This window comes from Botrytis deweyae (genome assembly GCF_014898535.1).
Source record: "Botrytis deweyae strain B1 chromosome Unknown BDEW_014, whole genome shotgun sequence".
NCBI classification, from domain to species: domain Eukaryota; kingdom Fungi; phylum Ascomycota; class Leotiomycetes; order Helotiales; family Sclerotiniaceae; genus Botrytis; species Botrytis deweyae.
Genome location: NW_024066221.1, coordinates 489,348 through 516,060, shown reverse-complemented (window position 1 = coordinate 516,060; position 26,713 = coordinate 489,348). Strand labels below are relative to the sequence as shown.

Sequence of the window (26,713 nt, the reverse complement as noted above, 5' to 3'; positions counted from 1 at the left end):
CCGACGTCGTACAGGGAATTGAGCAAATTGCATTCTGATGTTGAACATTGAGAAACGTCAGATGAAAAGTCAAGTGGAATGAAGCTTGAAGAACGGTTGTGGCGCAAACGCTTGCATTAGTCATAATTTTAGTCTGTGGCTGAAAATTACGTGGGCTTAGGTAAGCTAAGTTGACGAATTACAGGGCTTGACTCTATAAGAAGCACTGAACTCCGCTAGTCCACTATCAGCCCCCTGTTGTGGGGGAACGCCTGGACTGGAACATACGGACATTTTGGATTAATTTCGAATATCATCACCCAGAAAGACAAGTAAGCAATATGTCCTGGAACCAAACACTTAATCAAGCTGACATTGATGATGCATCGCAAGAATTGAAAGGCTAGGCGAGATTTCCATGTTTATGAAAACTACTACGAGCACAATGAACATCTGTTCTTTTACTTGGGTATAGGTATTAGTAGCATGCCAAGCCTTGTGTCAAAAACGATAATAGAGATTTTCCGAATTAAACTTCATCGATATTCTTCACAAGTCTTCGAATGCTGATAGTAAGAAATGGACTCGGAGCTATCTCTGATAGGGAAGGTGTGACTATCATCTAGAGACGACGATCTTCGTCACACTTGCTGATAACAACTTCCCTCGCTAACACAAATCTTCTTTGACATTGTCTTCGTATTACACCTAAGTCAACAAGCTTACAATATGGTGATCCAAAGCGTCCTAGTCACCGGTGGCCTCGGCTTTGTTGGCTCGGCCATTGTCGATGCACTGCACAAAAGGTACCCCTCTAGTTTAATCAAAATCTTGGACATTAGTGAAGATACCTTCGAATGGAAAACTAAGTCGAGATACCCACCAAATATCAGTTTTGTGGCATGCGATATTCTAGATACGGAAAGGCTTAGAGATGTCCTTCGCCGCACCAAGCCGGATGTCGTTATTCACACGGCCGGAATAGTTCCTCCGTTGAGCGAAAGATACCATCGCAGGATAGAGGAGCAAATACTAAATGTGAATGTCGAGGGAACTCTTAATGTCTTGAATGCGACGAGAGATGCTGGGGTAGGTGTGTTTATTTATACAAGTAGCTGTTGCTCTGTGGTTGATGATTGGGCGCATCCTTATCCAAACATTGATGAACGATGGCCAACGGCGAAAAGGTCGTCAATATATGGCGAATCGAAGGTAATAAAATTCCGAAGTGGGAAGTCAATCTACTGATCTGAGTAAAAGGCAAAGGCAGAAAAAAACGTGCTAGCAGCAAATTCCCCTACGTTCTCAACATGCATCCTTCGACCATCAGTCATCATGGGTCCGGGCGACAAACAGCTTATCCCACCTATACACGCCTGTATAGCAAAAGGAGAGACCCCCTTCATTATAGGATCAGCCAATAATCTCTGGGATGTAACCTACGTTACAAATGTCGCGGATGCTCATGTGCTTGCCGCTGAAAATCTCCGCTCGAGCACACCAACCGCTGCCGGTGAGATCTTTTTTATACAAAACAACACGCCAATCACATTCCGAGATTTTAGCAGAGCTGTATGGAAAGAGTTCGGACATATCCCGCCTTATGAAGTAACGATACCGCAAGGTTTGGCTTGGGTAGCCGGTCTTTTGGCAGAAGCTACCTCGTGGTTGACCGGGTCAAAAGAACCTACTTTGAGTAGAGGCAGTGTGAATGATGCTTGTGCTATTAGATATGCGAGTGGTGAAAAGGCTAAACGAATCCTGGGATACGAAGCAAAAGTAGGTTTGGAGGAAGGCATTCGCTTGAGTTGTGAGTCGTATAAGAAGAGACTTGCGAACCATGAGAAAGAGGAATGACGCATAGTAACTGTTGATTGCAGCTCATCCTTAAGGTTAGAGACTTTGAGGATAAGAACAGTGGCATAAGACTTAGGTATGTAGATATGAATCGCAATGGTTGTTAAATCTAGGAATTCATACAAGTACAATACCTTGAGCTCTGGCAATTAAGTCAAGATATTCCACTACACTTGACAAGCTGATGATCTCGTGCTCAGCTCCAGATATCGGCTCATAACCTCCACATATAAATCTACTACTATTGACTTTCATTTTGCCCTCTATATTTCTTGTATTGTTATATGTAGCACAGAGTATCGTCGTGCGGCTTTTGCATCTTCAGGTCAAGTCAAACAACTTTTACACGTCTCACACACCAATTTAACGAACAAGTTTCTAAGGGTTAGCCTTTTTTTCAATGCATCGCTCTTCTTACTGCAGGATCTCTACAAAGCAATTTGTTGCAGCTAGCCAGCATTTAGATTGTGCTTTGCGCAGATGCGGATTGTTGATGTGGGCTGCACGCGGACGCCTTTTTTGAACACTCTTAGTTATGTTTACGAATCTGTCATTTGAGCAACCGATTGAAGCCGACAGCTATTCAATGAATTATCACATTTCCTGGGTCGTTCTCAGTGAATACTATACATATTTTACGACCGACATTGTTATCGATTGCAAATATGGTGCATACACTGTGGGTTTAGGGAGATCAACGGCAATCTGACCCTGGAATGAGCTCCACAAAACAAGCTCAGAAACCAAACCTTCTCTCAACGTCGCGAAAGATAATTAGGTTAATAGAGATGGTTTATTCTTCATATCGTGTTCTCGGGTTCTACGCAGCAGCAACCGCAATGGAGATAAATATGAAGTCATGATTCTAGTTTTCGAGACCACGGTTATTGAGTTGTCAAATATGTTCACTACGAGTGTAGTGTTCTCCAAGATTGTCTGGTGATAAGTCTAGCTTTTATGAATTCTGTAGAATATCAGGGATGGTCAGTAGATTATCGTGCGTTATAGGTGGGAACTGTGCTCTTCAAGCGTGGTAAAAACGTGTCTCGAGTCTCGAACATCGTTTAGGATCAATATTCAAGCCACGGGGCTCGGTAACTTCTGAGATACAGTCCAAAAATCTTCACTTCACAAAGGAGAGAATTAGATTAGGGTCGATACAAAGAAATTAGTGATGGAGAGATCAGGTAATTGATTGAATCAAAGGTTTGATTTCACTAAATGACATGGCCAACTTACAAATTTCAAGTCCCGTCAAAGTTGGTGTACTTCATCACTTGCAAGTCATCGCCAGTGAGGCCATTTCCCAACACTCAAGAATATTAACTGTATATATAACAATATTTACATGAAACTATGTACAGAGCCATGCAAACCACCCACATCCACATATGTAATCGCCAATCCCCGGGTCTTCTACTGCCAAACCTGAACATAATTGATCAACCAATAAGCATTAGTAAATGCACTCGGATTCTGCGCAACATAAGCCTGACAAGTCGAAGCCGCACTAGCACAAGAGCCTGAAGACCAAACAGATCCTGCCCACGTCCCACAGAAAGTGGTATCAAAGACAATATTCTGACTTGCAAAAGACTTGTCGAAATTACAACCACTACCACTGAAGGTTGCCAAGGGGGTTCCCCAAGAGCTGACATCAATATCTTTAGCGGTGATGTCAGCTGGAATAGAACCTCGAGGCCAGAACCAGACGTAAATGCCAGTGGAAGCCCATTGCATCGCGTACACGCCACCACCAATTGCATTGAAGCCGGTGCCATAATTCTGGGTGTTCTGAATTCTATGGTTAGTACATCCAAAACTTTGTGATTCGATATTTGCTGACATACCGATGTAGCAACACCGCATCCTGTACCCGCATTGTCTTGATTACAGTTTGAAGTTATAGTGGTTGTTCCACTCTGTGAATTTGCGTTGCTGACGGTACAGCCAGCGGCGGTGTGAAGTGTTATCGTATTAGTTGTGCCAAGGTTGACTCCCTCGATGATATCGATCTCTCTAGATGTTCTTTAGCAATCTCATTGCCAGTTTGGACACCCTGAAAACTAACCCACTATTTGGCCAATTTGGACCAAACATCCAGAATGCAGGCCAAATACCACAAACGCCACCGGGCATGTGCTCGATATCTGCTATGAAGACGCCTTTTCTGGTCAGATTTATCTCCATCTATGTGGAGAATCTTCATACCTTCACCCCATGCTTGATTGCTGGTTAATCGCACACTTTCTCGTCCTCCACTTGGATTAAGTGTCGTATGATCCACTCCCAAGTATACCTGATTGTTTGCTGTGGATACTAGACCAGCTTCTTCAGCAGCAGCGAGTGGCTCATATACTACATATCCCGCTGTTGGATCAGCTGCAGTAAAGAATGTGAAATCATTGAAGAAGTTAGCTGCGTTATATGTGGCTGCGAGGGAATATTGGGCATTTGAAGTAGCAAGTAGCGAAAGGAAGTTAATTCCAAGTGACAAAGTGGATATTGAGTTCATCATGATGACTTTGAGATGGAAAAAGCTATATACAAGAAGTAAGAAGAATGATGACCAGACGTATTCTCTGAAATTCCATATCTATGGCTTTTATACATTTCCTGTGCCTCTTTTCACCTTCCCCATGCTCAAATCAATAACGCGACAAAATCAAATGATAGCCATGATACACTCACTCATTTGCTTGAATCCAGATTCCATGAGATGAGGTTACAAGGGACCATCAATACCAGCACCAAGCATTCGGTCCTTCTTGCGCGGCTCTTCAGCATGCCACTATCATTAAAATTCACATGACAATTCTTTGATCATCGGAGATGAAACTCAAATCACTTGTACAATAGGAAAGTCAACGCCTACGCGTCCAAATCGCTTGATGTTACATTCTGTATCTTGTGAAGGATATTTCTAGACTTCACATGCACGAAAAAGGAGAACCGAATCTTTGCGCAAAGGATATTTGCCTTTTCCTATTTCACTCTGCTCGGAGAAAAAGGGTAAATAGAGTTTATTTGCAAGCGGGCTTACCGCAACTCCAAAGATCTTGTCGCCATCTATCTCTGTACCACATGAGCTATAGACACGGAGTTACAAGGCTGTATGACTAAAAAATTCTACCGAAAGGATTCAGCCGGAATGGAAAACTTGTGTAAGGATAGTGATAACGTTTCCATGTACATATCTCTTCTCACTACCATCGCATTTTGAGATGATTCGAGAGTCGCGGAGATTGCTTGTTCTAGAGTCAATACTCCCAACGATTACAAAGCTTCTAGATTGGTGGACTTCCTGGAAGAGAATTCTGCACTTGCGACAGTCCCTTGTTACATTCTCCATCTGCCTTGTGATTTCCGGGGGAGACAGGGGGGAGTGAACGCCTTCAGGGGTAATTAAACTTCTAGCCGCCTGACATATCCGGGGTAGCTCGGTAGATCTGCAAGATATTTTTCCACTTCTACACATGCCGAAGCTGAGTCTCTAATAATCTCCGACCCGGGGCTTTGAAGATCGATCTTCAGGTACTGTAGAACCTTGATGCTTAAATTTATAGTTATCTTAAAAGGCCGACTGGAGATTAAAAGTGTTTGAACGATAAAATGGTAACGTTACACATTCCCTATATTAACCAATTCGATATCGACTTGCATCTGCATCGGCTCTAATGACACAGTCAGCTAGATCACATTTTGACCTCTCATCTCTACCTTGTAGATGAAATGTGTCTTCATGGAACTTTGTTTTCAATGTCTTTCGTTACGCTACAAAACCTATCATCTACTGCCTCGCCAAACGAACTATAGAGACTTCCTAACAAGTGGAATCATCTGGCTTCAATATCCCCTTCCAGACCCAAGCATAAGAAATTTGTTTCCCCCCTCCAAGTATCCAGAGACTTCATCCCATTCGTACATGATTCTTATACCCACCCCCCTTTCCTGTATGATGGCTTTGTATCAGTCAGCCCAATGATGAGAGTGAATTCCTTACCTGGGTAGACAGTTACTTTTCAACAAAAGATTTAGCCCTTTATTTCTCCATGAAATTTGCAGGCCATCGATCGCTTCGCAGGGGTAATGTAGAGAGTAAGAACGAACTTGTGAATTCGAGATGAATAGTTTGGAGTAACTTGTTAGGAGGCCAAAGACACAATCTCAAAGACGTTAATACAATGCCAAACTTGCCTATATAAATTAGCTGCCGTTACTTTGGTCTGCCTGATGTGCAGATATTCCGTGAAACAAGCAATACATTTAAACTCTAAGTTTTTCTCAGCCATGAATACATAATCATTCACCATCAAAAAACTGAGATTATTCTTTGGTTATTTAATTCATTTCCATCAAAATTTTAACTTTAAGCTACCAGATTTCCCACGCAAAAGATATTTCCCACCCAACCCGCAAATCCCGCATCATATGTACAAGTTTTTAAGTATCCGGCCATTTAATTCATCAACATCATAAATATTTACCACCAATCACCGTGGTTGTGCATAGCGCTAGCAACCTTGACGAATCCAGCAATGTTGGAACCAGCAACCAAAGATGGGAATTCGCCATCCTTTGCCTCGACGTACTTCTTGGCAGTCTCCAATCCATTCTCGAATGCGTTTTTCATGATGTCCTTGAGCTTCTCATCAACCTCCTCTTGAGTCCAGCTGATACGAGCACTGTTTTGTGCCATCTCAAGACCGGAAACAGCGACACCACCAGCGTTGGCAGCCTTTCCTGGTGCGTACCAGATGGCCTCACCCTTCTTCTCCTTGCGCTCAGCCTCAAAGACATCGATGGCCTCTTGTGTGCAACCCATGTTGGATCCTTCAGCAATGTATCTAGCACCGCTGGCAACGAGAGATTCAGCCTCTTCCTTGCTGACTTCGTTTTGGGTAGCACATGGAAGCGCAACATCGACCTTGACGTGGGTCCAAGGTCTGGAACCCTCGATGTACTTGTATTTTCCTCCGTGCTCGAAAGCGGTGAGAGATTGTCTCTTGAGCTTCAACTCAGCGATCTTTCCAATGTCTTCTGGGGTGAAGTATGCATCTCCTTCAGCGATCAAAGAACCTTGAGAATCGGAGAGGGATACAACGGTGGCACCAAGCTCAATACACTTGAGAGCGGCGTATTGAGCAACGTTTCCGGATCCGGAGATGGCAACGCGCTTTCCTTGGAATGAACCTTGACCAGCATATTGGATCATGTGGGCGACGTAGTAGACGAGACCGTAACCGGTAGCCTCAGGTCTGATCAAAGATCCACCCCAGCTTCCTCCCTTTCCAGTAAGAACACCCTCCCATTTGTTTTGGATGGCCTTGTAGGCACCGAAGAGGAAACCGATTTCTCTTCCTCCAACGTTGATGTCACCAGCTGGGACATCGGTGTCGGCTCCAATGTGCTTGCTCAATTCGCGCATGAAAGAAACGCAGAATCTGCGGATTTCGTTGTCGGATTTGCCTTTTGGGTCGAAGTCGGCTCCTCCCTTACCACCTCCAATGTTCAATTGTTGAGAACAATCGTCAGCTTATTATTCTTGATTTATGTCCGGTTCCATCGAACCGGAGAGTTGTGAATAGTTAAGACTTACATCCAGTCAAAGCATTCTTGAAGATTTGCTCGAAACCCAAGAACTTCAAAACACTGAGATTGACGGTAGGGTGGAATCTCAATCCTCCCTTGTATGGTCCGAGAGCGCTGTTAAATTGCACACGGTATCCGCGGTTAACTTGGACTTGGTTCTTGTCATCTTCCCAGACGACGCGGAATTGGATAACTCTTTCTGGGATGGAAACGATCTTGAGGGCGGTACGGTATTCTGGGTTCTTCTCGAAAAGGGTGGAGTTCTCAAGAGTTGAGGCAAGCTCTGAAGAAATGTGTGTTAGTTATTTGTTGACATGTGAAGGCGCACAAGGAGGGACAAACCATTGTAAGCTTGCTCGAACTCAGGCTCAGATGGAAGGTTAGACATGATTATTATTGTGGTTGTTTGGGTATCAAATGAAGAAATTGGCAATATGAACGTTAAGTGAAAAAGAAGGATAGAAGTTTGTAGAATGAGTAAAGCAACCGGCAAGACTGAAGGGAAGAGAGACCTTTTTGTATCGAGGTGGGGTGGATTAGAGTGAACGAACTAGTAACACTTTGGTGCCGGTTCAGGACCCATTGAATATTCGATGAAATGTGCTAATAGATTGTCTAGCTAGGAGAAGGCTTGTATGTGCATCCATGCCTCCAGTATTTTTTGTGGCTCCGATATTGGAGGCTCGGATAGAGGGGAGGAGGGGTGAAAAAAGTAATGAAGATGGATGACTTGATAAAGATTTTCGAATTGCATTCTTCCTGTCAAATCAATGTGTATCACTCAATCTCTTGCATAAATGTGTTGACTATGAAAATGATCGCCTGTAGTGTAAAAATCTTCATTCTGTCAGCGGAATTGCATGTTCCATGAGAAAATTGAAGAAAATCTGATACATGACGTGACCCCCTCCACGCCGTGATCGGTCCTATCGTTACATTGCATATTGTATGGCTGAAGCTTTCATCCCACTTGACACATGGTGTATCTGCGTGGGACAATGGAGATATGTCGAAATATCAAATCTAATTGATCCTTTGCTTTATCCACCCCCGTTCATCTAACCAAAATTAGAATAGCTTCAGGAAGTTTACCCTTTCCTTCTCTCCTCTTCTCTGGATCTTTGCTTTTACTGGATACCTGAAAAATCCCGACAACGGAAAATCATCCCGTTTTGACGATTATTCGACTCCAACTGAAAGAAGAGAAGGAGAGAGGTTGAAATCGACCAATGACATGTTATATACGGTGTCACCGATGAATCAAATAGAAATTCTTATCGTACATCTCCTATTGGTCAATGTGCATATAGATTAACAGCCCAAGCTTTCACGTACCCGGAATCATGCATTAGCATGCTCGGCAAACTTTTTCTAAATGCAATGTTGAGGCATGTATGGCGCATGCAAAGATCCCTAGCCACGCTGGGGTAACTATCAAGGATAATTGACTCTTTGATGAAGATGTGAGATGGAAAAATGAAAGCCCCGCGCATCTAAAACCAGGCAGCCAGGCTTCCAGGATAAAAATGTTACAATACGTTTCCCCGAGAGTTCCCAGTCTTCCTACATGTCCCGAAGTCTTGGAACTGGACCCATGAAATTATTTGGTAATATTTCATTTTGTTCCTGCAGAAGCGTAACAACTTCACTGTGCCACCTCACCCTCATGTGGTTTTTCTTGCGGCAACCGCTTACCTCGACTCAACAGTTCGTAAAGCATTACAATATATCCGACGAAGGTGGCTCAAGGTGGATGCCAATGTTTCGAGTGTTCTTGGTGAAGATAGGAACAAAGATTTGTCAAAGTTGTGATGAATACTTTCGTTAATCGGAATTTTTCCGGTATCGGATGAGGGGTAATTTATGAGGGGAGATGGGGAGATGCGTGGTAAATATTATAGGAATCCCCCGAAAATAGAACAAGACCATTTCAGTCTCGACTCAATCTTTGAATTCAAACTCATAAAGTCACGGAGATACTTCATTCTATAAAACGAGCCCAATTCAATAATTGGTTGCAACTTTCATCGATGTTTGGTGTACGGTGAGCCAAAAAGTGATGAAGGGGCTTTAGCGATTATTTCAGCGTGGGAGATGAAGACATAGCAGAATGTACAGTTCTTCGGGTGAAGGTATAATTGAGTTGAGAGGACAAGATTCCTAAGATGGTTCACTTTGCGATTATGAACATTGCATTTAAAATCTGGTTCATTCAATACTAATCAATCTAATTAGTCCGCATCAGTAGGATCCCAATCTGTCACCAAATATTCATCTAAGCCATCCATTTCTTTCATATCTCCATCCTCAATCTCAAAGCCATCGACATCCCCATTAGAAACGATTCTTTCTTTGGTTACACTCTTCGGCAATGGCACATAACCATGCTGTAAAGACCATTTTACCAATAATTGTGCGGGGCTACACGAATATTTCTTCGACAAAGAGACGATCTTAGGATGCTTCATTCGTAATGCTCGAGCCAAGGGTGCGTACGCTTCAACTACGATACCTTTCGATTGACAGAACGAAGTTATGTCGGTTCGAGTATTGAATGGATGGACTTCAATTTGATTCACAGCGGGAATTATTCGTGGCTTTGAATCAAGTATTTCTTGTAACTATTGGGAGGAGAATATTAGCCTCCCGTCTGCGACTAAACGGAGAGAAATTGTACAATATTTAGAACATCGAGCCGAGAGATACGCCGAACAAATCCAGAGATTTAGGAACGATAAAGAGGAAATATTCATATGCGTATTTGGAGATTATGAAAAGAGGACCTGGAGAAGGGGAAACTTACATGTTTTACACCATAATTACTCACACTACCAGCCCTCACCTCTCCATCCGCAATAGCATCCTCTACCGCTCTCCAACATTCCAGTCTACGCTTTTTTCCGCCATACGGACTATGCAATAGATATAAATCAATATAATCCAAACCACTTCTCTTCAAACTATCCTTTACGGCCTTCCTTGTAGCATCATAGCTTGTGTTTGTTTTTAATTTTGTCGTGAACCATAAATCCTCTCTTTTGACATTTTTGTTGGCACTCAAATATTTGTTCATTGCTGAACCGACTTGTGCCTCGTTCGCATACCATTCAGCAGAATCAAATGCAAGATATCCTGCTGCGAGAGCGGTTGATACGGCGGTTTCAGTCTCTCGTCCAGAGGTCATGTAAACACCGAGATGGATACGGGGCATTTGTACGCCATTATTGAGGGCAATAGTCTTGCTCAAAGATGACGGGCTAGGCATGTTGATATATGTATAAATTATATGTAGAGAGAGCGTGAGGTTTGGTAGATTTGGAGTTGTCGAAGATACTTAAACATTGAACAAGAGGGGGATAAATATAAAGCGGTCAAGCATGGCAAAATCTATCAGCCAGAAACATTATCGATGACGTCGCCTCATTTGACCTCCTTCCTGACCTGGAAATCACACCTGAAAATAACAACTTCAGCTGGTCTGGGATTCACAGAACGTTAACGAAATCACGATATAAAAAGATAATAAATACCCTCTTACCATATTCAATTCGCGTTAAGCAAAAATACAAATCAACTTCAACATGCCAGACCAAGCATCCATAAATCGATCTCTCAATACCATTCGAACTGAGCTCGAATACTTGCAACAAAGTGGTGCTGTTGCTCCAGCTCAATTTCAATCAATTATGGCACAACTTCCTGTAAGTAGTCTATTTTCATGACGCTCTATCCACATATCCGTGCTATTCCGCTTGTTCATCGTTCTCGTATCACGATAATCGTATAGACTCAAAGTCCGGATATACTAACGCCAAGAGCAGCAAGGAAATGGTCAACCATCCCAATACATAGATCCTCGATATAATCCCAACGGTGGTTTTAACCCAAGTAAAATAAGCCAAGAAGCTCAAGATCCGGGTCATCCCGCACATCCTCAAAATCCTAAGGTATGTTACGTGTGCATTCAGTTCACGATGCGAAACTAACCAAACATAGCATCACGAATGGGCAAAGAAGATGGCTACCAAGTTTGGTAATGCAGCGGTTTTCGGTGCAGGAGCGACGTTTGGTGGGGATTTGGTTAATGATGTTATGAGAAAGTTTTGAAGATCGGGATTAATTGCTTAGAGTCATAGAATAATGATATTTGACGGATGAGTTGAAGTGAAGTAAGATGGTTGGGTGATCTTAGAAAGTCTTCATTTCCCAAAATTCATGTAAATGCACTTAATAACACCAAGTGGTAAAATTTTGCATTGCTAATCCAAATTACCAAGCTTCCTCCACTGGAAACAGCTCTGTTATCCCACAATGAGCTGCTTGACTTGGATTCGAGTCAACGGCATGCAATTTTGTACCTAGTATCTGGTTACCGCTCTCAAAAAAGAAACTGATTCGTGCCGGCCCCATCATTGCAATCCTGTTGGTAACAAAAAGGGGCAATGGCAGTTTTCATACTGCAACAAGCATATGTCATTTTACCTTCAAACATGTATCCGTGTTAATCGGGGGCGTAACGTATTTCCAATGGAAAAGTACTATAACGACCCTCGGACATTCATCACTATTTATATTTATGGCAGCTCCTTCAGGGTGAAGCCAAATTCGAACTAAGCGTCATTCTCGAGCTTCATTTCTATACTCAGACTAGTGTCTTGAGTCGCCCCCTTGATCAGATACATATGCTCCTCGATGATTCCCAGAGATTCGCGACTTTTTAAAATTCGCTCGAACTCTTCCATAGGAAATGACATATCTGCATATCCGACAGATGTATCTGGCTAATACATATGTTTAAACCTCGGAATCGACGCAGTGGTTGGGCCTCTATATGAGCTATAGTATTTAAACTATGGCCTCCGCCTTGTGAAGAGTCTTCCGAAAACACATTCTCGAACAGAATGGAAATACTAGAATCCCAATAATTGAAGACCACCTGAAGCTTCCTCGAGAGTGCGAAAAAGATCAAACTCTTCGTCAATATTGTAAAGCATCGTTACTACCGAAAAGCGCCAAGTCGTCTGCGAGATACCCTTGGTTGTAATCGTAATCAACGCATTTCATACCGCCTGTTGGGCCGACGTGGGGACGGTGTACCTTCTTTGTTAGTTGTTTACTTTTATGGAGTTTGTTATGAGAATACGGGTGAGGGTAAGTATAATGATGGAGGAGGTAGAGTGGAGTAACGAGAGAAGGGAAAATGAGAAGAAGGATATGGAAGTCAAGAAAAGGGGGAGAAAGGAAATGGAGACTATTCAAATATAGTGACCAATCCAAAGACGAATAATAACTGAAAAGAAACAAAAAAAGTATCTCATACCTCGGGTCTAACCTGTGTCAAAACAACATGTACCAATCTAAATACAATATTATCCCCCCACGTCTCATCAAAAGTGCCAAACGGTTTCGCTAAAGCGTCGCTATACATTCTACATCACTTTTTGCGATTGCATTAGCATTTCCCTAAAAAAATAAGAGAACTATATATTCCGATTCCGGGCTTGGAAATTTCAGAGAGGTGAGATTGTATTTAGTTTCTTTAAATTTGCGTCTATTTTTTTAAAAGGAATAACCTTATATATAAAGATATATGCGCAAGCGTATCGAAGAATCGATGTAGAAATCTTTATATGGAAATCTTTATATCGAGTATTAAGTATTGAGTATTCGATACCTACCTAGGTAAATAAACCGATACAGAAATGTATATTTCGGATACTTGTCTAGTATAGTATAGTAGTATATATACTCAACCATTCGCAAAGAAGATAAAGAAGACAGAATAAGTTTTTTTGTAAAATACAGATAGATAGATAAACTCTCTCTCTCTCTATATATATATATATAATAAGTACAAAAATTTAAAGGTAAGAATATTAATCAAGTATCTAATATCAAATAATATCAAGTAATATCCATTAACTAACATTCATCAGTAAATCAAGTAATATCAATTACCTAGGTATATTAAGTAATATTAGAAAATCAAGTAACATTACAAACACAGCTTTCAATATAATCTTAACCTCGCAACCCAAAACAGCAAGCAAGCAAGTACCTAGGAATAGGAAGTTCAACATCTCATTTTTCAGTTTCCTTTTATAACCATGACGATGACGATGACGATGACGATGATTAAGAATATAGATATGGATGTGGATGTGGATATGGATATTAACCCCGGATTATCATTCCTGTTCCTTGTTTTGATGATGATAGATGATGATAATAATAATAATAACAACAACGAAGAAGATGATGATAATCATAACTTGCGTATAAGAAAAGGCGTTCACCAGTTCGAGGTGATGTGACGCTGTATTCATTATATGCGTATCCATCATATACGTATTAATATGATACAATATAATATAATATAATATGATTTCAAGAGAAATACCTTCCTTCAAGAAGCCAACTTACGATTCCACTCGACTGAAAGGTCCAAGATGCTGTAAATGCTGTAAATGCTTCCATTCATTTGGGTATATAATTCGCTACACGTGAAAATCTTCATTTCCATTTCCATTTCCATTTCCATTTCCATTTCCATTTCCATTTCCATTTCCATTTCCATCTCTCTGCATCTCTCTGCATTTCCTAATCTCCCATACCAATATGAGAAGTATCTGTTACAAACTTCATCATCCCTTCAACCAACCATCCCTCGCTAACGCCCCTCATGCAAAAAAAGAAGAACCCAACACAACTCAAAAATTCCCCTCTCAGCTCCTGATGCAAATCTAAGTTCCTCAACATTCAAATCCATTCCCTCTATTCTATTAACGTACTATACAAGCACTTCCCCTCCTTCCTTCTCCCCTCAATATGCAAGCGTCAATCCCTTATCCCTATCCAATTTATCCACCAACACACTTAACGAACCCGCTGCCACTTTTGCCGACGGTGGAGCGCGAGCTGGGAAATCTACGAGAGCAACTCTCAAAGCGGCAATTGCTTGAACTCCATAGAGTTCTATGAATCTTTGTTCCCAGCCTTCAATCATCGATCTCAAAGCTGTGTATTGTGTTGAAGAAGCTTCTTCTGTGGGTGTAGATACAATACTTGCAATTGCTCTCCAATAATATGTTGGTGGCCATGGATTTGTGAGTTTCACTTTTGAGAAATCACGGAGAGAAATAGCTGCATATCCTGCTGCTAATCCCACCATTCTGTTGTTATGAGCTTGTTCGTCGATCCAACTTCCATCATCTAATCTTTGCCATCCTATTCGAGCCCTTCCTTCTTCTGTTTTATCATTTCCACGAAGTCCGAATACTACCGGTATGGAGATGCGCATTTTTGCCATTAGGATATCGATTAATGAAGTACCTCTCCATAAAAATTCATCTCTAGCAAATATCGAGACGGCAATAACACCAACAGGATCTGCCATTTCTGGTCGAACACCTGCTTCATTGATAAATTGAGAAACGATAGATTTCGAAAAAAAGTTGAGAAGGTAGATAAATAGAGAGGGAAGTTGTTCTCCATTATTTTGAGCTCCTTGTACAGGATTTGGTTTCGATACCATATAATTGCTAGGGTCGATTCCTGGGGATTGTACCGTTCGAAGAGATTCTCCAAGTAATGCCACGATTTTATTGATCTATCAAATATTAGTGCTCGTCCATAGTAAGTGAGCATTATCAAACTTACACACTCCCTATTTGCACCTCGTTCCCCAGTCAATTGTCCAACAGTTTGTCGAATTGCTCTTCGATAATCTCCCAACATCTTCTTGAATGGTATATTTTGTTTTCCTTCCGTCACCAAGTATTGCCGTAATTGTTTAAGATTCTTATGAATTTCAACATAACGTTCCACGCCTGGTAGTAAATGATCCCTGGAAGAAGCTGATGGTTTTGAGGTAGGGGTAGGTTGTTGTTGAGGTGTAGGTTGCGCAGATGGCTGCTTTGGTGGTGCTTGTTGTTGAGTGCTCGAGAATCCATTCGTCTGCTGTTGGGGTTGAGATTGAGGTTGCGAAAAGGCATTGCCTTGCTGAGGAGGTCTACTTTGATTCGTTTGTTGACTGGGCGCGCCGAATCCCCCTCCACTGTTATTATTCTGCTGCGGTGGCGGCTGTTGCTGTTGCTGCTGTTGCTGTTGTTGTTGGGGAGGTTGAGGTTGATTCTGAGACGGGTTCGAGGCCGTTTGTGCAGGAGCTCGAGGAACTTCAGCTACTGGTGGAGGGGTAGGAGGTTTCGGAGGGACAATGGGTATTTTTCTTGCAGCTTCTTCCAATTCCCTCCTCTTTAATTCTGCCAATGCGCTCAGCCTTTCCGTATTGACTCGATGTTCCTCAATCTTCAAGCGCATTTCCTCAATCCGCAATCTCTCCTCTTCAGCTCTGATCTCATGTTGGGCTCTGAGTTGTTGTTCGTGTATGAGAGTGATTTGAAAGATTCGCATAGCTTCATTCCGCACCCTTTCATGTTCCAGTCGCGCGGCTTCGAGGATCCCATGATGCAATTCCTCGGTATTTCGATTTTCGAATCTTATGTCGTGGTCGTAAACTGAAGGAACTGGGACGAAGTTATAACTTTCTCTCAAGGCTTCATCTTCTTCATTAGAAGATTGATTGGTAGCCATTGTTCTGTTCGCTGTAGCATAAAGAGTGTCAAAAATATCGGGCAGATTGGGAGAGAGATGTGATGGTAATTTACAAGAAAAAAGACAGGAGTTGTAGGTGTGAATAAAGATTGTTGGAGTTGCAAAAGCAATACCTCTAATATTGAATTAATTTGGAGGTGAATTCTTGATAATCACATGACATTGGTATTTTGCCAAAAGGCGGTAGCTTCGAGCTGCAGGAAAGAGCTATCCTGTAGTTATAATAGCCGGTAGGTAGTCCACGGGTGCTTTTGGTGGGTGGTTTGCATGAGCAGGGATTATATAAGCAGGGATTATATAGGCAGGGATTATATAAGCAGGGATTGATAGTGAAATGACCGAGAGGGATTGATGATGTTTCTATATTTATCGTAAGAGCGTGATGGTTGGCTGTAGATTCTCTCGATGTATACGATAGGTACTCGTGCATTGTACGGAGTATGGATATGAATGATATGGAGGTCTGATTGATTCTACGACGGTGGCATGCATCCAATTGGGTGAATTGAGCCTCAGGAGTAGGAGTTTGACCGTTTCTTTCTTACATTCTAAATTCCGAGGTCGTTTCCTTCTCTCGGTTCGGTGAGGAAAGGAAGTTCTAACCATGAAGCTACATCCAAGTAAGAAATAAATGAATTCCTGGAGATGCTAGGGCAGCACAGAAGGACAAGGGACAAGGTATCTAACCACAAAGACTATTCGCTACTGACGGACAGATAAAGACATCATGGATTTATGGATATCAAAGAGGTTCAAAGCTTCTCAAGCTGGAGCTTCCCAAGAGGGGAAGGTTGTCATCAATGCTCGATATCTATTTCTATTGAGTCGTCGTATATTTGGGACCCATCTTTATATATCAAAATTCCATACTGGGCTCTTCCGATAATGTGAAGATGAATGTGAATGAAACGACAAAAGACTCACAAAGACCACGCAATATCCATCCAATAGAAGAGCTCAATCCCATGTTTGCCAATTTCATTTCCAGCATTGGCCAATTGAATCATTTGTTTCACATATCACATACTTTCCAACCTGGATGTGTTTGGGTCTCCGTGGAGTCCGGACGTACTTTTATTACAATATTGCCAAGGGGGACGGATTCCCATATTAAGAGATTCGACGAGTGATCGTGCGCAATGATACCTACTAGGTCCCTAGTACGAGTAGAATGATGTGATGTTTTTATATCGTAGGAACACGCTTTTCCAAGGAACGAGTGCAATTAAATATAAACTCTGACTTCATCATGATCATGGTGTAAGCATAATCATAATCATAATCATGATGATCAAATAGGAACGATTACCGGTACGCGATTTGGGGATTGATAAGGAGTAGGAGATATTACCGAGTAAGTACCTCGTAGATATTAATAGGTAGGTAGCTTGTGTTATACCTAGGAGTGATGAATGGAGTAACCAAGTATTGCAGATAAGTCAAAGTATATTTGGTACTCGTGTTGATCAATTTCCTTTGCAACTATTATGGTTATGGCTAAAGAGAAAGGAATTGAAAGGAATCCACATGTGAGGTGTGGAATATGTAAAAGGTTCATGCCGTTGACTGGCGTGTATCTTCCTTTCAACCACATGGTAAGATCTTACTTATATGGGAAGGAGGAGGGAGGAAGTTTCTTTGATTGTGTCAAACACCGAGGATTGCTCAATGCAAACGAACGAATGGAGAGGTGGATGAATGAGCATGAAGCATGGAGAATGCAGAATCGAGATGGTATATAGAGCTAATAGTTTATGATATAGATGCATCTAGTCTCTCTTAGATCCAGATCCCCCATTCATTCAGAAGATCAGCTCTTCACCAAAGACTTATTATTACTAACCATATACTCGTAAATATCACATCATAATTACTCACTTGTCTACCTAGCACGTATCTAGGATGGATTAGTAGGAAATACCAAGAAGATAGGTAGTCATGGTATTATCCGATTGAATGATATCGATATCTCTTCATAACCCCTCACACATATTGTCCATTCATCTAGAGCTATCCAGCACTACTTATTACCTAGGTACGAGGGTATCGACACCAATTCTACCTCGTCTTCAATTCTACCTACTCGGTTTAGTCCAATTCTACCTCGTCCTTCAATTCTACCTCCTCGGTACGTTTAGTCCAATTCTACCTCCTCCTAATACTCGGCACATCTACTTCAATTCTACCCAATCGGGCCCGACTATCCACCGACTCACCTATCGACCTAGGTCCCATCAATTCATTTCAATCATAATACAGACTGTTTGGATGATATTCGGAACATTGCAGAGAGATCATACCTTTTACATGACTAAGGTAGATTCACCCAAGCGTCCAATGCAGAGTAAGAAATCCATCCCAACGGGCAAAGTTACCTGTTCCATCCAAGCCATCCGTCAAAAAGTAGATAAACGCACGAACCATCTCTCTCTTGAATCCACCTAGGAGAGAGGCAGTCTACTGGGTATTTATAAGATACCGATATAAGATATATACTTTTTATATCTTTTATACTATTTATACTATTTATACACTTCTTATTATACTCTTCTCTGCCTAGTCCCTTCCACCTTACCAGGTATCATTAACCGATTTTCAGTCCAAGGTCCAACTTGATACATTTCCCTTCTGCCCTTCCCACCTCCACTCAAACATTACCTACCTACATCTACCTCTCACATTTCCATCTCTCAAATTCCTTCCCTCCTCCCAATTTGAATGCAACAATTCATTCTCTTTCTTAAAGACCTTCACTCCAAGACTTTTCTCTCACTACAATACAATACAATACAATACAATACACTACACCACATTACACCATCTTCTCTCCCTTCCTTATTACAACATTTAAAACGGATCTATCTTGTCCCACCAGAAATAGTCGTCAACAAAGACAATAGCTACCTGCTCCTACTCCAACGAATATATCACAAGATTCAACGTGGACCGGGAAGCTATATCGAGAAATTGATATATCTGGCATACTCGAAAAGAATCCCCCGAGAATCATTCCTTCACCATCATCATCCTATTAGCGATTCAGCTACGCGGGAAACTTGACAGTACACCTACCAACCTACGGAGTGTAAGTACGCAATTTTGAGTCGCCTCCCAAGCTAGTTAGTTGTTAGTTGCCAAAGCAAAGACATCTCCGCACTATCAAGCCAACTTTCCTACCTTACCCACCCACACACATACACATACACAAACAACACATATTCGCAGAGAGAATACCTTCACTCTCTTCATTTGCTGACAATTCATTTAGTATTGATAATACAATCATTTCTTGGGACTTGATTTGTAAAATCAATCCACACATTCAGATATCATACCGTACGCAGACATCGCATAACTCTCTCTTTTCGGATCGTCATCGCACACTCGAAGTGTAACCAAGTCTCTCCGTCATGGAGCAACAACAGCAGCCGCAAGGTCAAGCACCTCAAACTGGTGTACCTGGTCCAACCGGACGAAGATTACATATTGCGCATCGAAGAAGCCCCTCGGAACTTACTCCATTAATGAGCATGTTCTCCAACCCTAATAGTAGTACGCTTTCACCCTCTCTTCTGTTCTTCCCATCCCTCCCGGCTCTCAGTGACGTACCTTCATTCATCTTTCATTTGTGATACCCGGGGATCTAAAAATACAAGCAATAGCCATGAATCAATGAACTAATTAGTTTTGCAAAGGGTTCCTTCACATACCACATCATTGCACCATTATCTCTCCATCCTCTCACATACAATCCGATATCATATGCTAATCCTTTCTTCTCTTCACAGTGGAACAACTGGCTATTCAGCAACAAATTGAGCTTCTACAAGCACAGCAACAGCAGATTCAAGCTACACATCAACAATATGTCAACATGGGAATGATTCCCAACCCACATCTTGCTGCTCCTGGCCAAGGTTTCAATCCTTTACAGCAACAACAGATGCAAAACCAAAATGCATTCCAGTTCTCTAATCAGCTACAACCACAACAGATGAATGTACCCATGGGAGCGCCTCCTACCCAGCCTCTTTCACATCGTCGTAATCAATCGGCACTTCCAAATATGGGTATGGCTATGGCAGGCCCACCACCTGCTCCATCTTCAGGTGCGGCTGGCCAAGGCTTTGCTCCAGACTTTGGCGGAAACAACAACCGTGGTGAAAATCAATCTACAAGAGGTGGTCGTGGCGGAGGACCTCCAGGTGGTGGTCATCAAAGACGTCATTCTCTTGCCTTGCCTGAAGCCAAAAAGGCAGCTGAAATCGCACAACAGAAGAGGACTACTTCTGGATTTCAATTCCCTATTCCTGGTGCAGCTGGAGCTACATCGACTGGTGTTGATAATCCAGAAAATGCGAGCCCAGGCGATGACAAACCCGCACAGAGCACCGGCAATCATTTGACCCCAAGCTCTGCTATGCGTGGTGGTCGTGGTGCTCATGGCAGAAGTCAAAGTATGGCTGTGGGAGGTGGTCAAACTGGTAGAGGTGGATCATCTCAACGAGGTGGTGGCTCATTTCAATTCTCATCAACACAAGGATCTACAGACAATGGCGCAGGTCAAAACAATGACTTTGGAAGAAGAAACAGTGCCCAAGCTGGGCATGCTCGTAACTCTTCCCGAAACTTTGATGGTAACTGGAGAAATCAAGTACCTCAAAATGCTGCTCCTCAAGATCCACAACCACAAATGGGTAACTTCCAAGGTCAACAAAACCAAGGTGGTTTCCAACCAGGTCACCGTAATCGTGGATCTATCAATCAATCCATGAGTAACATCGGTGGATTTCAATACCAAGGTCAACCTCAATTGGTTCAATTCGCTCAAGGTCAGATGATCATGCCCCAAGGTTTAGGATTTCAACAAATGAATCCTTTGCAACTCAATCAACTTCAGCAGCAATTGCAGGCTTCTCAACAAATGAATGGACAAATGGGTATGCAAAATGGTCAGCAACAAGGTCAGCAACAGCAACAACGCAAGACCTTGTTCACCCCTTATCTTCCTCAGGCTACTCTTCCCGCCCTCCTTGGCGATGGTCAGCTCGTTTCAGGTATTTTAAGAGTTAACAAGAAGAATCGTTCTGATGCTTACGTCACTACTCATGATGGATTGCTCGACGCCGATATCTTCATCTGTGGTAGCAAGGATCGTAACCGTGCTTTAGAGGGAGATCTTGTTGCAGTTGAGCTGTTGGATGTTGACGAAGTTTGGGGACAAAAGCGCGAGAAGGAGGAAAAGAAGAAGCGCAAGGATATTACTGATACCCGAACTGGTGGATCGGGAAATGCAAACAATGATCGCAATCATCATCGCGATAACTCTACAAATGGTGATGATCAAAACCAAGAGGGTGGACTCAGAAGACGTGGAAGTTTGAGACAACGACCAACCCAAAAGAAGAATGATGATGTTGAAGTTGAGGGTCAGAGTCTTTTACTTGTCGAGGAAGAGGAAGTCAATGACGAACAGAAGCCACTTTACGCTGGTCACATTGTCGCAGTCATTGAGCGTGTCGCCGGACAAATGTTCTCTGGTACCCTAGGTCTCCTTCGACCATCCAGTCAAGCTACTAAGGAAAAGCAAGAAGCTGAACGTCAAGCTCGTGATGGAAATTCTGGACGTCATCAAGAGCAACGTCAACAAGACAAGCCAAAGATTGTTTGGTTCAAGCCTACCGACAAGCGTGTTCCATTGATTGCCATCCCTACTGAACAAGCACCACGTGATTTTGTTGAGAAGCATCAAGATTATGCTGATCGTATTTTTGTTGCTTGCATTAAGAGATGGCCAATCACCTCTCTTCATCCTTTCGGTACCCTTGTTGAGCAACTTGGTAAGATGGGTGAATTGAAGGTGGAGACTGACGCTCTTCTTCGTGACAACAACTTTGCTTCTGACGAGTTTTCAGACGCTGTTACACGTAGCGTGGGTCTTGATGATTGGTCTTTGGAGAAGGAAGATGAAACTTCCATCTCCACTAGACGTGATTTCCGAAGCGAAAAGACCTTTACCATTGATCCAAATGGTGCCAATGAACTTGATGATGCCATTCACGTGAAGACTGAAGCAGATGGAAAGATCGAAATTGGTATTCACATTGCTGATGTTGCTCATTTTATCAAGGCAAACTCTCTTGTAGATAGAGAGGCACGCAAACGTGGAACTGCTGTTTATTTGATGAACAGATCTTGTGCTATGTTGCCTCCCAAGATTGCCTCGGACATCTGCTCTTTGACACCAGGTCAAGATCGTCTCACCGTCTCGGTTGTATTCAAAGTCAACGCCCAAACCGGCGCTGTTTTTGAGGATGAGACTTGGATTGGAAAGAGTATCATCAAGAGTGGTGGCAAATTGACATACAAGGATGTCGATGCTGTCCTTTCCGGCCAAACCGATGTAAAACTCGAGGGTGCTGAGGTAAAGGACATTCAAATCCTCAATGTAAGTTTTCGGTGCACAAATCAAATCCCCACCAAAGTACTAACGCATCTAGGCTGTTGCTCAAAAATTCCGTGAATCTCGTCTTGGTTCTGATGGAGAGACTATTGCACCATTAAGACTTGTTTATCAATTAGATGATGAGAATGTTCCAGTGGAACAAAACATCTTTGATTCTACTCCATCTCATGAATTGATTGAAGAGTTGATGAACAAGGTCAATTCTTATGTGGCACAAAAGATCTACCAAGGCCTTCCTGAAAAGGCACTCCTTCGTCGACAAGGTCCACCAAATCCAAGACGTCTTCAAACATTTGCTGATCGCATGAACAAAATTGGATACGAAATCGATACTTCAAGCAGTGGACGTCTTCAAAACAGTCTTTTCAAGGTTGATGATACCGACATTCGCAAAGGAATGGAAACTCTATTGGTCAAGTCCATGCACCGCGCCAAATATTTCATTGCTGGAAAGACTCAACCACATCTCTACCCTCATTATGCTCTCAACTTACCATTATACACTCATTTCACTAACCCATCTCGTCGCTATGCGGATTTGGTCGTTCATCGTCAACTTGAAGCTGTTCTTTCTGAAGGCAAGATTGAATATAATGAAGATATGGAGACTCTCGTCAAGACAACCGAGTCTTGCAACGGAAAGAAGGATTCATCTCAAAATGCTCAAGAACAGAGTGTTCACATCGAGTCATGTAGGATTATGGATAGAAAGCGTGAAGAAGCTGGTGGTGAACTTATCAGTGAGGGTATCGTCGTCTGTGTTTACGAATCTGCTTTTGATGTTTTAATTCCTGAGTTTGGCTTTGAAAAGAGAGTTCATTGCGATCAACTTCCTCTTAAGAAGGCCGAATTCAGAAAGAATGAGAGAGTACTTGAGTTGTATTGGGAGAAGGGTGTACCATCATCTGCATATGTTCCAGAAGATGAGCGTCCAAAGGCCGGTGCATCTCAAAGAACTGCCAACGCTGCTGCCGCTGCTAAGCAAGCCGCTGTTGCCGAGAGAGCCAAGAAGGAGCACGAAGAAGCTCAACGAAAGACAACGGAGACTGGCACCATCTCAACTGATGATGTTGATGCTCTATTCGATGATGACGATGATGCTTCTGACATTGCTGGTAGCGTTGCCGGTGTTTCCCTTGCTGAACGCCCCACTCAAAGTGTTCCACCATCACCAACCAAGAACTCAATATCAGCCGCAACCAGCCTTCACCGAACTCGTTCCGACTCAAAGGTACCAACTGGCGAACCGGTTGAAGCTAAGCTTAGCGCCAAGGAGAAGTACTTGAAGTATTTCACCCTTCGGGAAGAAGATGGTGAATACATTCAAGATGTCAAGGAGATGACAAGAGTTCCAGTTATTTTGAAGACCGATCTTACAAAGAGTCCACCGTATGTTTATTTATATCTCGTCTCACTTTTGTCCAACGTCGACTAACATATTTATAGATGTCTCACGATTAGATCGCTCAATCCTTACGCACTCTAAATCTAATTTAACCAACCATCTCACTTGTGGTTTTGAACGCGTTGATATAATGTCGAATTATTTGACTACCAAAATGAATACATTATGTGGGCTATGGAGTATTGCCGACGTAACACGTTGGTTTGTGTTATTTTAATCAATAATACCGACCAATGGTTGTTTATAGGTCTTTTTTGACTGTCAGATTGTCATATTGATGAATCAAAATGAGACTGGGAATGAAAGGTGGATGAATGAATGAAGAAAGGACGGATTAATTATTGAGGAGGATCAAATGGGTACGAGGTTTACTTGAATGCAGTGAAAAGTGAATGGTCATGAAACGAGTTAGGAAAAGGAAATAGTATGAAGAAAGTGTATGCCTTTTTTATTCGGATCATATATCGAGTGAGAATGGGATTAAGGCTCGAATGTATTTCCTTTGCTTTTTAGCGTTTCTGTATCAGATGCATTTATAGTCTAGCGAAAAGAAATGAATTCAAATCATCAATATCTTGTCTTTGACGGGGCTTACTTGTGTGTTGTAACTATACGAATCTGATATTTTTGTAAAACTATACCGAGATGATGACATATATCAAGCAAGCATTGTGAGTTCCATACTGTGCTATACCTCCTCCTTGATCTACATTCGACATGGATCCTTGATTTCGGCAATTCTCAGACGATTACGATATCTAATTATACTTGACGTGGGTAGGTGGGGGGAAGGGAGTGAAGGGGGGAGGGGGGTCGAATGGAATGGTATTGTAGATGGTGGTGTAGATGGTGATGTAGACGGTGATGTAGATGGTGATGTAGACGGTGATGTAGATGGTGATGTAGATGGTGATGTAGATGGTGATGTAGATGGTGATGTAGATGGATAGATATAGAATGGATTGATGAAGGGAGGGATAGATAGATGGGTGGATAGATAGATGGGTGGATAGATAGATGGGTGGATGGGTGGAGGGAGGGATAGATAGATGGGTGGATGAGTGGATGGGTGAATAGATATATAAATAAATAAATAAATCAATAGATACTAAATGATATATAAAGAATCCATCCTCATGCTTACTAACTAACCTATATATACTCTGTAGACTCGGGAAATAGAAGGAAGTTTTTAATTACTAGCTACGCTCGCTAGGTAGATAGGTAGGTAGGTATGAGTGAGTGAGTATTACGGAGTAGGTACTTGATAGTATGCTTGATAAATGGATAGTATGATATATGTTGTATATTGTAATATGGGTTGTGTGATGTGATATGGGTTGTGTGATGTGTGTTGTGTGACTTTTGTATGTCATTTGTTTATACGGATGCGGATACGAAAAGGATGTGGATGGATGTGGATATTAATGCAAGAATGATCGATCTTCGTATTTCCTTATGGATGGATGGATGGATGGTAGAAGTAGAAAAAATATGATATTCATGAGGATGATATTGATGATGATGGTGATAATGATGAGGATGAGGATTCGGGCTCGGATATGAACTTAGGTCCGGTACTTGATTGCTTACTGGAAGGTAGGTAGGTAAGGTTGTACAGGGATTAATATGCTTGACGGATGTGAAACGAATGTGATACGGCTAGTTTGTAGTTTGTAATGGATGGATTATGGATTATGGATTATGGATGGGTGAGGAAGTGGGAAGGAAGGGAGGGAAGGAAGGCAAAAGAAGAGAAAAGGTGTTGTGAGGTGAGGTGTGAGATTTTCTGGGAGTGGGAAGAGGGTTGAGGATTGAGGATTGATGGATGGGTGGTTTGGAGGGGGAATGTTGAAGAAAATGGAGGATGGTATTTCTTGGTGATTGAAGATTGGAGGGAAGATGGCTCCTTTCTCCTTAATGTTATTAATATCATGTGAGTTTTTCTCGGTACTCGGATTTGTATTCGTGATTTTCATTGGGATGGGGAGTATAAGTTTGTATGAGAGAGGAGTGTATGAATCCATCCATCCATCCTTCATTCTACAGATGAGATGCACAAATTAATAACTGAGTTAGTTTTATTAAGAGGCAGAAAAAATGACGGCAAAAAAGAAACGGTTTTCAGATGATATAACCTTAACCTTAATAAGTCCCTTAGCTCCCAATGCTCAAGCACTCGAAACAAATCCCACACGTCTCCATCCCAGCAGTCCTCCACCACATCGCGGATACACGATGTTCCATATTCCCACCTTCACCAGCTGCGTCGAGAAGTGAGATAAGCTTATTTAGAATCCCGCATTGGGAAAGATAGACGAGCAAACCCGGGTGTGCGATTGGATGGGGCAGATGTGATGCAAGGAAACGGATGAAGGAGGGTGTGCGAAGAGCGCAGAGAATCGTTTAAGCACCGCTGCCAAGATTACGCTTGGGGAGCAAGTTGCATGTTGCTACATGTGAGCGGGAGTGCTGCTTCCTGTGTCTTGGTATCGCTTGGGGGTTTGTAATGGATGGGTGGGTGAATGGGTTGGGGGTAGCTCGAGGGTGGGTAGGTACATATAGATGATGAGATGTCGGGATTTTTTCTCCTGCGTTTTCTTGGGTTTGGAATCACATTACTTTCTTTCTTTACACGACGAAGTTTTTTTGTTTTTACTTTGCTATTTAATTTCTTAAGCACTGGATTGCTTTTTGTTTGAATTCGTTCATTCATTCATTGTTTTATTTATTAATTCTGTTAGAGGCTTAATTTATTATTTTTAGTTAATTTTATAGGTGTTGTAGCTCAGGCTGGTCTT

General features: G+C 42.2%; 8 protein-coding genes across 8 annotated transcripts; 3 read left to right on the top strand and 5 right to left on the bottom strand.

The window, feature by feature from the left end:
• Window positions 1–32: 32 nt before the first annotated feature.
• EAE98_006592 (uncharacterized protein) lies at window positions 33–2,161 on the top strand. Its single transcript, XM_038954215.1, has 4 exons — window positions 33–160; window positions 220–311; window positions 373–1,191; window positions 1,240–2,161. Exons 3-4 carry the CDS (start codon window positions 709–711, stop codon window positions 1,834–1,836), a joined length of 1,080 nt encoding a protein of 359 aa, XP_038809460.1. The 5' UTR covers window positions 33–160; window positions 220–311; window positions 373–708; the 3' UTR covers window positions 1,837–2,161.
• Window positions 2,162–3,216: 1,055 nt separating this feature from the next.
• EAE98_006591 (uncharacterized protein) lies at window positions 3,217–4,354 on the bottom strand (the record flags this gene model as incomplete). Its single annotated transcript, XM_038954214.1, has 4 exons — window positions 3,217–3,630; window positions 3,687–3,855; window positions 3,908–4,001; window positions 4,048–4,354. 4 exons carry the CDS (start codon window positions 4,352–4,354, stop codon window positions 3,253–3,255), a joined length of 948 nt encoding a protein of 315 aa, XP_038809459.1. The 3' UTR covers window positions 3,217–3,252.
• A 1,965-nt stretch (window positions 4,355–6,319) lies between these two features.
• On the bottom strand, window positions 6,320–7,816 carry EAE98_006590 (uncharacterized protein; the record flags this gene model as incomplete). The annotated part of the gene is made up of 3 exons (XM_038954213.1): window positions 6,320–7,371; window positions 7,436–7,711; window positions 7,771–7,816. The coding sequence occupies 3 exons, from the start codon at window positions 7,814–7,816 to the stop codon at window positions 6,320–6,322; spliced, it is 1,374 nt and encodes a 457-aa protein (XP_038809458.1).
• Window positions 7,817–9,659: 1,843 nt separating this feature from the next.
• Window positions 9,660–10,693, bottom strand: EAE98_006589 (uncharacterized protein; the record flags this gene model as incomplete). The annotated part of the gene is made up of 2 exons (XM_038954212.1): window positions 9,660–10,049; window positions 10,232–10,693. The coding sequence occupies 2 exons, from the start codon at window positions 10,691–10,693 to the stop codon at window positions 9,660–9,662; spliced, it is 852 nt and encodes a 283-aa protein (XP_038809457.1).
• Window positions 10,694–10,807: 114 nt separating this feature from the next.
• Window positions 10,808–11,877, top strand: EAE98_006588 (uncharacterized protein). Its single transcript, XM_038954211.1, has 3 exons — window positions 10,808–11,129; window positions 11,250–11,375; window positions 11,425–11,877. Exons 1-3 carry the CDS (start codon window positions 11,010–11,012, stop codon window positions 11,533–11,535), a joined length of 357 nt encoding a protein of 118 aa, XP_038809456.1. The 5' UTR covers window positions 10,808–11,009; the 3' UTR covers window positions 11,536–11,877.
• Window positions 11,878–12,405: 528 nt separating this feature from the next.
• Window positions 12,406–12,856, bottom strand: EAE98_006587 (uncharacterized protein; the record flags this gene model as incomplete). Its single annotated transcript, XM_038954210.1, has 2 exons — window positions 12,406–12,525; window positions 12,749–12,856. The coding sequence occupies 2 exons, from the start codon at window positions 12,854–12,856 to the stop codon at window positions 12,406–12,408; spliced, it is 228 nt and encodes a 75-aa protein (XP_038809455.1).
• Window positions 12,857–14,251: 1,395 nt separating this feature from the next.
• On the bottom strand, window positions 14,252–16,020 carry EAE98_006586 (uncharacterized protein; the record flags this gene model as incomplete). Its single annotated transcript, XM_038954209.1, has 2 exons — window positions 14,252–15,037; window positions 15,088–16,020. The coding sequence occupies 2 exons, from the start codon at window positions 16,018–16,020 to the stop codon at window positions 14,252–14,254; spliced, it is 1,719 nt and encodes a 572-aa protein (XP_038809454.1).
• Window positions 16,021–19,451: 3,431 nt separating this feature from the next.
• On the top strand, window positions 19,452–23,993 carry EAE98_006585 (uncharacterized protein; the record flags this gene model as incomplete). The annotated part of the gene is made up of 4 exons (XM_038954208.1): window positions 19,452–19,593; window positions 19,830–22,489; window positions 22,542–23,896; window positions 23,954–23,993. 4 exons carry the CDS (start codon window positions 19,452–19,454, stop codon window positions 23,991–23,993), a joined length of 4,197 nt encoding a protein of 1,398 aa, XP_038809453.1.
• Between the last annotated feature and the right edge of the window lie 2,720 nt (window positions 23,994–26,713).

What these genes read in the sequence shown, in the direction of transcription:
- EAE98_006588 (XM_038954211.1), top strand. Translation starts at nt 11,010, where the DNA reads ATGCCAGACCAAGCATCCATAAATCGATCTCTCAATACCATTCGAACT. An exon ending in CAATTATGGCACAACTTCCT is followed by an intron (nt 11,130 to 11,249) that starts GTAAGTAGTCTA and finishes CGCCAAGAGCAG; the next exon opens with CAAGGAAATGGTCAACCATC. An exon ending in CACATCCTCAAAATCCTAAG is followed by an intron (nt 11,376 to 11,424) that starts GTATGTTACGTG and finishes AACCAAACATAG; the next exon opens with CATCACGAATGGGCAAAGAA.
- EAE98_006592 (XM_038954215.1), top strand. Translation starts at nt 709, where the DNA reads ATGGTGATCCAAAGCGTCCTAGTCACCGGTGGCCTCGGCTTTGTTGGC. An exon ending in CAATATATGGCGAATCGAAG is followed by an intron (nt 1,192 to 1,239) that starts GTAATAAAATTC and finishes TCTGAGTAAAAG; the next exon opens with GCAAAGGCAGAAAAAAACGT.